Source organism: Gavialis gangeticus, unplaced genomic scaffold (genome assembly GCF_001723915.1).
Source record: "Gavialis gangeticus isolate Ggan-Ray unplaced genomic scaffold, GavGan_comp1, whole genome shotgun sequence".
Lineage (NCBI taxonomy): Eukaryota > Metazoa > Chordata > Crocodylia > Gavialidae > Gavialis > Gavialis gangeticus.
The window spans coordinates 19,517,403-19,530,093 of record NW_017729001.1 but is presented as its reverse complement, the minus strand read 5'-3'; the positions used below and the strand labels follow the sequence as shown (position 1 = coordinate 19,530,093).

Genomic DNA, 12,691 nt, shown 5'->3' with positions numbered 1-12,691 from the left:
AAGTAATATCCTTCCATTTCTACCAGTATCCATTAACAGGAATATCTCCTATACATCATTATTATGCAAATGAATGGACTAGAGGGGCTGTGTCTCCTAGGCAAATGTAAAGAGCTGTCTACTTTAGAAAATTCATAAAATACTGAGTCAGAACAATAATGAGTTGGAGGTGGTGTGTACTGTTATACGGTGCTTAAATACTATACCAGTGGGAGCCATAAAGTAACTGAGATTCAGTCCATTTCTGTGGGCCAGTAATTCTCCCAGGACTGTTCAAAAGTGAACCCAATGGGCCAGTCTACTAATCGTGCAATAATAATGGAGACTGCACATAGCCTGGGTCCCGAGGTTGTTCCGTGGCTCCCTGGTCAGGGTTGTGAGAGCACGCTATAGAGATACAAGCAGACTTGGATGTATGAGAGAGCGGTTTTCGTATTTCTGTTGAGTGACCCCTCAAGTCTGAGAGCTGAAGCCAGGGTTTCTGCATTTCTCAGATGACACTTCACGATAGCAACTCCGTCCTGTGACAGAGATGGATGGATGAAGCGTGATGGATAGGAACGCTTCCCATTTAAGAAACCAGCTAGCCTCATCTCTTAGAGACTTGAGGCACAGGGGAGAGAAGGGTTTAGACAATCATATAAAGTAACTGGTAACAATAATGGAAAGTAACTTTGCTTTTTAGACTTGTAGCCACCACCCACCTACCTTGGAATCAGGACAGACTTCATTTGTCATCTGGTTTGCCACTCACGAAAGTAAATCATTGTAAGTGTTGACCAGAATGTGAAGCCACTTCAGCACACATTACTGTGCACCTCACCAGCAGGTTTCAGGCTTTTTTTCCCATTGTGCTGCTTTGCACTCTGTCACAGACTTCACAAGAGTCCTCTCAGTGCAAATGATATTTTCAGCCCTCATTCCCACCCCTGATTGCAGGCTCTGAAATCTTAAAGAGCTGTGTAAACTCAAAGGATTAAGAGAGAATTTGAGCCTGGGTTGAGCAAACATGCAGCGATAACTGGCCAGTAGGAAGCTGGGGATGAGAGTTTAAGCCAAGATCCTCTAGGGCTGATTGTTCTCTCCTGATCAAACAGCGCGTGGAGGCGACTACGCAAAAATCTGCTGGTGCCGTATTTTCTGCTTTCGTGATTTAATTGTGACAAGGATACACTAAATGAAAGCACATATGCTCAGGCAGTCTGTGTTTAGACTTACACAGGGGGAAGTGGAGTATGCCCCAAGCACTGCTCTCAGGATTGCAAAGGGCAAAAATACCAGATCAAATGTTACCCCTTTCCCCAGTTGCTGCCACCAAATTTCAGTCCCCCTCTAGACCTGCCCTCTATCTTGTCCCTTAGCCATGCCCGAGCCAGGCAGGCACGCCTCGCTGCAGGCCAAGTGGAGCAAGAGATGTGATCACAAACATGAGGCCTGTGTGTGAGTATTACTCTGCTGCATCATTTACAAATGCAGCTCAAACCCTTATGCAGACAGACAGCCCGTGGCCCAAAAGATGGGCAGAAAGGCTCCAAGCAGCAAAAGGTATATTGTTGCTGTGTACGGAGGTGTGATTTGCTGAGTGTGTGTGAATGCACCAGCTAGTTTGGGCAGTAATAGACATACATACCTGGCTGTGCAGATTCCAGCAGCAGTCACACAAACCTGCTGTGGATCTTGGGTCTGCACTTGACTTGCTGGTCCATGCTGAAGTCTGTGCCCCTGCATCTTCATGACTATTACCCAGTAGATTAAATCCAACAGATCCTTATAGGCTTGTCCCTGCTGCAGTCGCATCTTCAACTATAGCCTGGATTGATGTCTTCATAGCCCAACCCAGGCATGGGCAGCCTGATGCAGGCTCTGTTCCCTACCCAGCTGCAGCTGAAAGGGGCCGATTACCTCCCTCAGCTGTGACCAGGCAGCCAATTAGAAACAGCTGTGGAAACAGACTGCAGCCCAGGCAGAAGGGAGGCTGCAGACTGCTCCAGGGGAGAGGTGCAGGTTGATAGGAGCTGTGGAAAAAAAGAGAGACACTGCCGTGCAGAGAAGCAGCGGCAGGAGATGGAGAGAAATGGTTTTTTGCCATTTAATTCAGAGTCCCTGGCTTGGGACCCAGAGAAGTGGGTTGGGCTGACTCCTCTCTGGAGATGGGGACGCATTCCCTCTGGAGGAGCAGTCACCCAGGAGCCCTGACGCCTGCTTAAGTAAGGCTAAGTCTACCCCCAGCATAATGCCAGACAGCTGGATACTGCAGTGCCACACCTGATCTGCTGTACGTTGCTCCCCGAACTGGAAGTGGAGTAGCATTTCTGTATGTTGTGGCCATGCTGCGACAGTATAGAGGTATCTTAAGGCTAAGTACAGATAGTCAAAAAACCCCAGGCTGAATTGATTCAACCTTTGTAGGTTAGTCTGAGCTGCGTAGATTGAACTGATAACCCAGTGAACAGACATTGACTTTTCATTTGGGAAATGCAGCCCCATGCTTGCAGGGGCCCAGGCCAGAGACCGTGGGGCGCTAGAGCACACCTCCCTGTTCAGCTGGAGCAGACACCAGGGCCAGCCAACCCTCCCTGCGAGAGGGGGTTTGTTGGAGAGGTGCAGAGCATCTTGGGATGCTGGGGGACTGTAAATTGACTTAAATCTGGAGGGGATCTGGGACAGAAGTTTAAGAAATTGATTTAACCTAAATCAGTTAAGTCTGATACTACATCCCTCCAGGTTTATCTTAAACCAGTTTTGGTCATTTTGAAAGTTCTTTGTGTTCACTGAACTCCTGTTGTGTTACAGATTTGAATTGGTTTCTGATCACTTATACCGGCTCACGCGTAATTTCTGTCCCTAGCCTAAGAGGCTTGGTGTCAGAGAAAGGTCAAAGTGACAACATCAGGTGCACACGTTCTTGCTTGACTAAAAGATCAGTGCTTTTGCATCTTCTCATACAGCAGGTTTCCCTGTGGATTGTTAACCCTTGTGCGATGCTTAGAGTTGGGAGATTCTTCCTGCAGGGGAAGGCCATACAATTATGTAGTAGGGGAGAAAAGACTTGGCTCCATTTGGGGCTGGTAATTTGGAGATGGAGAAGGGAATGTGAGTGAAGGCAGGGGTTGCAGACTAGACGTTTCCCTGTAGGTACCAGGCGCACACCCCAGCCCCTGACTACAAAGCCCAGCTGCTCCTCTCTTGTGATCTGAGATCCACATCATTTTTTTTGTGTCACTATTTCTTCCCAGGGCTACGTATAAATATCCTTGAGAAAGAGAGGGGTCCTGCTAGGATGTGGGACTGAGATATATTTAGTTCCTGCCTAGCAATTGCCACAGGCTTGCCTTGAGACTCTGAGCAAGCAACTCCACCTGTCTGGGGCTCAGTTTCTGTACGTGTGGAATACAGATGATAGCCTAAATCACAGGGTGTGGAGTCTTAATTCATTAACGTTTGTGAAGTGCTTTGAGACTCTTGGGCAGAAGGGGCACTACAAGCAAATGTATTTCCTTGGCGATGATCCAGCTGCGACTGCATTCCCTGAATTAATTTCAGTGCCAGTTCTGAGATGAAACAAACCTCAAATCTCCAAACAAAACTGGGAAGAAAGCTGAATTTCCAAGCAAGAGATATTGCATGATTTTGTAGTAGAACTGTTACATGGCACCAGCTTGAGCATGTGGGAAAGATTTGAGAACCCTATAGGAATTTGCAGTAAATATGCTAGTGAGATTAAAAGGGAAATTTTCCAAAGGCACTTATTGCAGTTAAGGGCCTCACTCCCATTTAAAGCTAGGACCATTAGTGACTTGAAAATACCCTTGTAAATGCACACTAAAAGCTGGAACCAGACAAGTTTTCAATGGCTTTTGTTTCTAATATTTTGCTGAGCCTCAGTTAATTAACAGGGCAATGTAATTTCCATGGCACTAGTTTCTAATTCATTGTCAGTGCTATGAATGTTGATTTCTCTCTCTGCAACATCCCAGCGAGGAGGAGGATGTGACCTTCTTTAAGAGGCTCTCCAACCACTCTAACTGTGCTTCAGGGTTACCATCAAACTCCACTCCCCCCCGCCATACACACAAACTAGATTCATTTCTTAGTTTTTTTTCATTTACAGACAATAATGCCATACAACCATTTTCTGGGAAATATCTCACTATTTACAGATACAGCAGGCTGGTCCATTTTCTTCTACACTTCCAGGAGACATTGCTAATTTTTGACAGCTTGCTCTTTAGTCGTGAGATGATGTATGCATCTTAGAGACACTGCCAGCTGTTAAGACAATCCTTTCTTAAACTATGCTCTAACCTGGCTGTGTGTAATGAATGTCTTCAGATTTAGCTAAGGATTGAAAATTAGTTTTGTTTTGTTTTTTTTTGTCATCCTGAACCAGATTCAAGCTCAGGTGTTTTATATGCTTCTCTAGAATGTCAGGGCATCACCTAGCTGCAAAAGAAAAGCACACGTAAAGCAGGGAGTGATTTTGAAATGGAAACAGGTGTTGCATACTTAGGAGGCCAATCTGTTAATTAAAAGAGAAAAAAAATAGTGTGGAGTCAGCAGGGCTTTTTGTCCTAATTCCCAACTCTTTCTTTGCTGTAGTACCTTGGGTTTCAAGAGCGCAGCTAGCTGATGCAACTCTTGCTACAGTGAAGGTGTGTGTATGTCAAAATGAATGGGGTTCTCTTGTGAATGCCATTCACACAGAGCATGAATATTGATGTTGTGATTGTGAATGAGTCAGAAGGAATGGCCTGAGCATTTTTAAAAAGGAGAGAAAAAGTTTATCTGGTTGAAGCTGACAAGTTTTGGCAAGATTAGCATCAGTTTTAATGCATCTCCTAATCTGATTCAGTTAGCTCACATGAAAAATTAATAGGGATGTAGAGACCGAAAAGAGTTTAGTCTTGACACTTGGGCAGTTGTACAAAAGGCATGGCAGCCCACTAGCTGGAATTAGATTGCCTCAACAACAAGGTATTTTTGTATATTATTTTTTGCCTTACAGTTTTCCATATATGTTTCACATAATTTTCTCCAGCATTTAATTTTATCCCATTTTCAGGTGCCTTGGATAGTACTATAACCTTTTATCTGGCATCAGTATTTTTCAGTCAATTTTTTTATTACTAACTATGCTAGTATCTGGAATGTCTGTGCTTTGAACTTATTAATTTTGATTCTGATTTCAGGAAGACAGTTATACAAGTGCCTTAATGTTTATTGCTTGTTCAAATCCCGCTGATTTAAACATACCTCTTCAGGACAGGGCCTAAGGCAATAGCTAAGTGCTTTCGTAAGTCAGGGCCTGTGCGCCCAAATCCAAGCTGGAGGTTAATAACAAGCCTTAAAGAATTTGCTTCAGGGATGCAGATACGTTTGGGTGCTTATGAATCATGGCTTCTGAATTATTCAGTGGTGAACCTGTTGTCAGAATGAGTTCCGTCATCCCCCTAAATTAACCAGCCATATAGCCTGAAGAACGCTTATCCTAATCTAATGTAAATTTACTATTTATATTGCCTAAATTATTCATTTTAACTTCTGCCTTAAAAGAAAGCACCGTGTGTGCATTTTTATTATTATTATTTAACATGTATATTGCAATAGTGCCTGGAGGAAGGTTAAAGCTCCACTGTGCTAGGATCTTGGATAATGCTAGAGACCGAAAATGAGAGTCCTTGCCCCAAAAAACCTAAAGGTTTTACTCTGTTCTTCCCTGTCCACAGAAGGACATGTCATTAAAGCCTCAGGAGCGAAAGGAGAAATGGGAGCGGCATCCAGGAAAGAAACCTCGGGAATCCGAAAACTGCGTGTCTGCTGAGCCAAGTGAAAATGGTCACAACAACGATGCCGGGAGCTCAGAGAGAGAGACAGAACGAGGCAAAGAGAGGGTGAAGAAGAAACTTCCCTTGAAGATATCCAAACAGGTAAGAGAGAGGCTTCTACTTCGAAGTGGCTGCATCTTCATATCGGACACTAAAACATTGCCTTTTCTGCTGGGTTGGAACAGCTAAAATCTGTTAAAGATGTTGTGGCAAAATGTACTGTGGACTGTTAGGTCCTCTATGTGACTTCTAGTCAAATGGGCAGCCTGGAGTGCTGGGATGTTTGCTTAAAATTGAAAGCAAAAGCAAAGTCAGGAGGGAGGCAAACTTTCTGCTTAAGAAGAGCAAAACCACTTTTCAGTTCTGCGTTTTCAACAGGGTGCAGTGAGTCCTACTGTGTAGCATGTGCTATATAGATACACTGGGCACCAGTGAAAATCACTGAGCCAAGTAGCAGCCAGGAAAATAGTTGTTAAGGTGTAGCTGGTGGTTTGCAAACAAGATACCAATATTCATCTCCCAGATCAAGATCCTTTGCACCCTGACAAACAGAATCAGGTTTAGGGGAGCATTTGAGTATTTTCAGACAAAGAACTGGGATGGGGGAAGGGTTGAAACTTTCCTTCCTGTGGCTAATATCATTCCCTTGTGCTAGCAAAGCTTTGTAAAGCATCAATAAGCACTGGTAGTGGAGGTCTAGCTGTCATAGCCGAAGTGCTACAAGCATGAAGGCAACAGCCCCAAAAGCTCTTGTCTGAACCAGTGTGTTTGTTCAGAGTGAAAGAGGTGAAGAGGAACAGGCATTAGGGGCTGGCAGGCTATTTATCACATCCTCCTACTCAGCAGGGAGGTTTGTTGGGGAGTTGGTGCTCATTCATCAGCTTGAAATCCACATGGCACTGTAGTGCATGTATCTACAAGCGTACACCTCCCCAAGTGGTTGTTACGTGTTGCCAAATGGAAATCACTGCGACGACGGGCTTACTTGCTTCTCTGCTGCACTTGTTCCTTCCAAGCTCAGAAATAGATGAGCAACGAAACAGGATTTGCAAATGCTGCCTCATACAATGGTGGAAGGAGACTCGTCAAATTAGAAGGATGCAGGACTCCTCTGTTACTGGAGTCTGCTCGCCATTATCTAAGATGCTACAAGAAGGGAGGCTAGTGACCCAATTAATATCACTCATTCCTCAGAGTTTATAATGAATTAGTGCCCTGCAGTGGTGTCGTAGAGCAGTGTGTTGATGGAATTGCCATCTTTTATATGAACTGTAAAACCAGGGTCTTTAAGCACTTGTGGTCACTGAGGGATTTCACAGGCAGACGAGGTTCTTTGGGCAGATGTGATATGTTTTATTAGACCAACTAAATAGTTGGAAAAATTGTTCTTTGCAAACTTCTGGGCACAAACACCCTTCTTCAGGCATAGAGAGTGAGTCTATGTTGCAGTAGTGTTTGGGGGAAAGTTAAATCTCCACTGTACTATGCCTAAAGAAGGGTGTTGGTGCCTGAAAGCTTGTAAAGAACAATTTTTCCAACTATTTAATTGGTCTAACAAAAGGTATCACATCTGCCCAAAAAACCTTGTTTGCCTATGTCTTTAGAGCAACATGGCTACAACCAACAACCCTAAGGCTAAGTACAGACATTCAAAAAGCCTGAGCCTGAATTGATTCAATCTTTGTAGGTTAATCTAAACTGCATAGATTGAACCGATTTGCAAGTGAATCAACTTTTCACTTTTGATTCCGGAAATGCAGCCTCATGCCTGCAGTGGGTCAGGCCAGAAGCTGGGGGACGCTAGAGTAAGCTCTCCTTTCCCTGTGGCAGCAACCGCAAGGCTAGAGGGAACATGTGGAGGGAGGGGTGGGAAACGACATATGGCCAGGCCCTGGCAGGACTAAATATTACTGGGGAGGGATTTAAACCCTCACCCTGACCTGCAGGGACCGCAGCCAGGGTATGCCTGGAGGGGGAGGGGGGAAGCAGGCTCTTGCCAGCTTTGTCCCCGAGGTGGGGGCATGGGCAGGGCAGCACCTCAGGCAAAGGGGGGCAGGAAGGGGGAATTACACTTCCCTGTCTCCCCTGTCCTCCACGGGCACAGGAACCCAGCTGTGGTCTGCCCAGCTTTTTGCCCCTCTGGCTGCTCAGAGCATAGCCCCACCGTCTACCTGCCGGGGCTGGGGCTGGGGCTGGGGCTGGGGCTGAGCCAGGCCGGCCCACGGGAGCTGCTGAGGGCAGGTGTGGAGGGGCTCGCTCGGGGTGGGCCACAGAGGCAGGGCTCTTCCCAGCCAGCTGTGGTTTGAGCTGTGGCCACAGGAGCTGTGCACCCAGATTGCTCCTGGCTTCTCATGCCTAGGCCGGGTTGGGCTGTCATGGAGCCGCAGCCAGCTGGGAAGGGCCCTAACCCCATGGCCCAGGCTGGCCCCTCCATGCCTGCCTTCAGCTGCACCCACAGCTGGCCCAGGTCAGTCCTGGGCAAGGCAGGTGGATAGCAGAGCCGGCCCAGGCCAGAGGGGCAAGGCACAAAGGACTTGGCCTGCATGGCCGGTCTGTCTGCCAAGGATCCTGCCCACAGCTCCAGTGGCATCACCTCCACACCAGTCGTATTTCTTCATTTATTTGTTTGTATGGTGTCTACCTTCTTTTCTGAAGGTAGAAGTAACAAGTTTCTGTAGAGGGCAGGGAGGTTATACGAAGAGAATAAATCAAAATCTCCAATGTGTGACCCATTAAATCACAATTAGCCTTTTGGAGCAAGCCATGCTTAGGGTTCAGTGTATTCTAACTATGGTTCATGCTGGTATTTAACACAGTGGAGATAAATGCTTATTGCAGATACTCATCTACATTCTCCCTGGCTGTTAACTACTACAGACTCTATTAGGTGATCTGTGGTTTGCTCAGGTGTAAAAATAAAATAAAACTATTTCTCCATTAGCAAAAGCTTTTTTTAAAATTATTTATGCGCAATCATTTTTTCTTTTTTCCTTTAACATTACTTTCTTTTTTTGTGTAGTTTCTTACAACTATGAAATTCAGACCCAGAGCTAGGATTGTTCAAGGTTCTGGTTCAAGCCCATTCTAGAAATAATGGACTTAATGTTAACTTTTCCAGTTTGGGAGCAAGTTAGCATTATACCCCTGCCTAATTTGGACAATATTTGGTGATTAGTACTAATAGCCTAGAGAGAGAAGTTGTTTTGAAGTTTCTGCTGGTCTACTTGAAGCCTTTCTCTCTCATCCCTTCTTTCTGCAGTGCTACAGAATAGTCTTCTTTTCTGTGCAGCCTCCTCTCATAAATCAAATTGGGCATTATAATTATGGCACTCTTCTAATCCTTTTAGAGAGGTACAAAGTGGTAAGCTGATTTGAGTGCTAGGTTGTCTGCTTTCTTTAGGAAATTAGGTTAATACTTCACTCCTTTTGACAAAGAAAATGTCCAAATTCCTATTTGTCTATGGTTATTTGGTGGTTCCATCACCTCGGGGTAGAGGGTTGGGGAGAGCAGGGAGGAATAATCTACCTCTTCCAGCACACTGCTCCAGCCACGTAGGTAATGGTATAAAAGCCCTTACATGTTGCAGTAACCAAACAGGGTGAATGCAGGGTATTGTGGATTTTTTTTACGTAAAATAAGGGAAATCATCCAAAGACTTTACAGACTGTGGGTTTGTTCTATTTTTTTTTCTTCCCACAAGGGAAGAGTGTGTTGTTGCATTTGAGATGAGGATAATGCTGGCTTAAGACAGCTGTGTCAATGGCTGCTCTCTCAGTGGAGGCAATGAAGTCACACTGGAGTACCATGGGTATTTGGAGGAAGGAGGCATCATTTAAAGGTCAGACAATTTTAACATAGCCAGAATCCTTCGTGGTGGCACCCATCTTCTGGGTGCTGACAGCAGGTAGTGCTGCTCACCAAAGGAACGCTTTAATGAAGTTTTCATTGCACCAGTCTCTCACTCTAACCACGGCCACCTGCAGCCAACGCTGCCAGGAAGGGGAATCTCCATCGCAATGCAGAAATGGAAAGTCTTTCTAAAGCCATACAGCCCATCCATCTGACAGCATGGGCCCTTCCTCTGCAGGCTGTTGAAAAAATGGATTAGACAGAGCAAAAGGCGCGTGGTAGTCATCAAGGCTTCCATCATTCCTGTTGAGAAGTTGTTATTCTAGGAGATGAGATGGCACTTTCAGAAAGATCCCTCTTGCTTTAGGTGAAAATTGCACTTCTGTATTTTCTTCCTTTTCAGTGTAGCTCTTTCCACTGTATCCTGCCTGAATGACTTCTTCCTCCTTTGGCAGTTCCAGTGGTTGAGCTTTCTCTGTCATCTGCTTAAATTATACACATTTGGCTCTTTCTCTCTTTCTTTATCAACCCATCCCTCTACTTCTCTGACTTGCTTTCTGAGAGCCCTCCAGTTTGTTCATTTCTGGTAGAGGTGCACAACTGAACATTGTTAATCCAGATGCTGTTGAGCCAGACGAACATTTCTCTCCAGCTTTCATGACCTAGTGGCACCGGTATGCAGCCTGGAATTGTGCTGATCTTTTGTGCGACTGCATCATACTGGAAAAAACAAAGCCCAGAGAGTTGATGCTGCTAAAAGCTGTCTAGCCACAGGAACAGGGGCCAGTCAAGTTGGGACCATCATACTGTGCCGACTATGTTTACAGTCCACTTAAATGTTTCTTTAATGACAAAATTACAGCACCAGACTGCAAGTAGTCATTCATCATAAAGATTACTGTTTTACACCTCTTCCTTCCCTGCCATACCCACCATTCGAATTGCCTAACATTAGGCTGAGCCACAAATAAGTTGTTTAGAACAGAGAGGGTTTTCTTAAAACACTTTTATGTGCACTTTTCCTTAATGAATGTATACTGGATTGGACTAGCTGCCATCCAAAAATACATGCAGTATGGCATGAAAGTGCAAACTGCCTGTGATGCTTTACCAGTGTAACTTGAACTGTGACTTTGACATACCTTCCCCTTCCCCCACAAGAAAAGGTGGAGCTAATTTTTACGTCCTCGTCTGTCTGGTCTCTACAAAATGACTAAACATGATTGAAAATTAATACATTTTGTCAGAATGGCTCTTGCTAGTTGGAAGCCTCCCAACTTACTTCATATGTTTGTTTACTTGCATTGGTTTTAGGCTTTCTGAGGAGCTCATCACTTAAGTATCCCTTGCATATTAATAAATATACCACCAGGCAATCAAAAGAAGGGAACTACTGTCAGTCACTGCTGACCTGGGCTAGAACTGAACAGATAACCTAGATATGAAAGACAGCCTATGTTACCAGTGCCCTACCTGTCATGTTTCCCAGGGGAAAGTTTTTCCAACACTACGCCTTATTTTCATACTTGACCCCTCTCCTCATTTTTAAAAATAGGGGTTATGAGCTTCCCACCCTCTTCTCCCCCTTTAGTTCCAAGGAAACCTTACAAAAGTGCGTTTCTTGTTCTTTTTAAAGCCTCCAGAAGGCTGGAGGCAGAGGGTTTGCTTGTAACACAGGAGCTGAAGAGGTTTAATTTTACAGCATCCTTAAGTAAAGGCTTAGTAGTCACTTAAGAGAATTTGCAGCCAAGAAACCCTAAACCGTACAGGTTGTGGATCCATAACGTGTAGATGATTTACTTTTATCCAGCATTGTGCATGGAGGCTGAACTGTAAGGTCAGTGAATGTAAAATAATCTTACTTCTGTTACTACATAAACCTCAGATTATAAAGAAGCAAAAGGATTCAAAGTAGCTAACTAGCTTTGCACCTTTGATGCTTTTAATGTGGGTTTTTAGGGTTGCCCTGGTTTAGTATGCTGCTTTTGGTTTTGTATGCATGTGTTTGCTAGGCTTGTGCAAAGTAGCAAGCATTCAATTTGGATTCAGTCAATATGAGGGCAATGATTGATTTGGTGATTCGAATCACTGTCCCGATTCAATTTGGGCGATTTGGATTTGGAGATTCAGCTGCCGAGTCGGCAACCGAAGCTTCGGACAGCCCTAACAGATAGGGATACATTCCTAGGCCGTGAGGGAGGGAGATTGGGATTAGGGAAGGGGGAGGGGTGCCATTCCCAGGGCTGCGCCGTGCTCTGCCTGTCCCCCCATGCCTGGTCTCCGCCTGTCCCCAGTCACCCCAGCTCCTGAGCTGCGCCATGCCATGGCACAGGCATCCGGTGTCGGCTGCTCTTGGGACTGCTGCTGCAGGGGCTGGGAGGAGTGGCAGCAAGCAGAGCCCTGGGCGGCACAGGGTGCACCAGCTGCAATGAGAACTGTCAGTGGGTGCAGGATTGGGGGGGGTCAGGGCACGTCTCTTGCTGCTCTGCGCCCCCTCAGTGGGCTGTGAGCTGGGGAACTGTGTTGGGCTGTTCCTGGGGGTGCGTGCCCCCAGATCTATGCGTGGGTTGACAGCAGGCTGCTGCTGCGGGGTGGCAGTGGTGGCGACACTTGGCTGTTCCCAGTGCACCTGCTCCAAGTCCTGGGAAGAATCAACGTGCAGCAGCCATGCCTAGATCCGGAGGCGCACACCCCCGGGAAGAGCCCGACCCAGCCCTCCCGGGGGCGTGGAACAGCAAAAGGTGTGCCCCAACTTCCTCCCCCCCCGCACCTACTGATGGTTGTCGTTGCAGCTGGTGCCGATTGCTCTCGGGGCTGCTGCAGTGGGGGCTAGGGTGAGTGGACAAGCTGCGCCATGTTCCGCACTGCCTGGGGCTCCACTTGCTGCCATTCCCCACAGCCCCTGTTGCAGTGGCCCTGGGAGCAGCCAACGCCAGCTGCCTGTATCATGGCATGGCACAGCCCAGGAATTGGAGCGAGTGGGGCCAGGCGGAGCATGGTGCAGTCCCAGGAATGA

The 12,691-nt window shown here is 46.1% G+C and overlaps 1 protein-coding gene across 15 annotated transcripts in view; it reads left to right on the top strand.

Moving 5' to 3' along the window:
• Positions 1 to 12,691, top strand: part of FBRSL1 (fibrosin like 1) — an 838,232-nt gene that overhangs the window by 210,788 nt on the left and 614,753 nt on the right. For all 15 annotated transcript variants that reach the window (XM_019507023.1, XM_019507018.1, XM_019507019.1 and 12 more), the window contains exon 2: positions 5,727 to 5,927. In XM_019507023.1, coding sequence (XP_019362568.1) covers positions 5,727 to 5,927 — 201 coding nt within the window. The remainder of the gene's footprint in view (positions 1 to 5,726; positions 5,928 to 12,691) is intronic.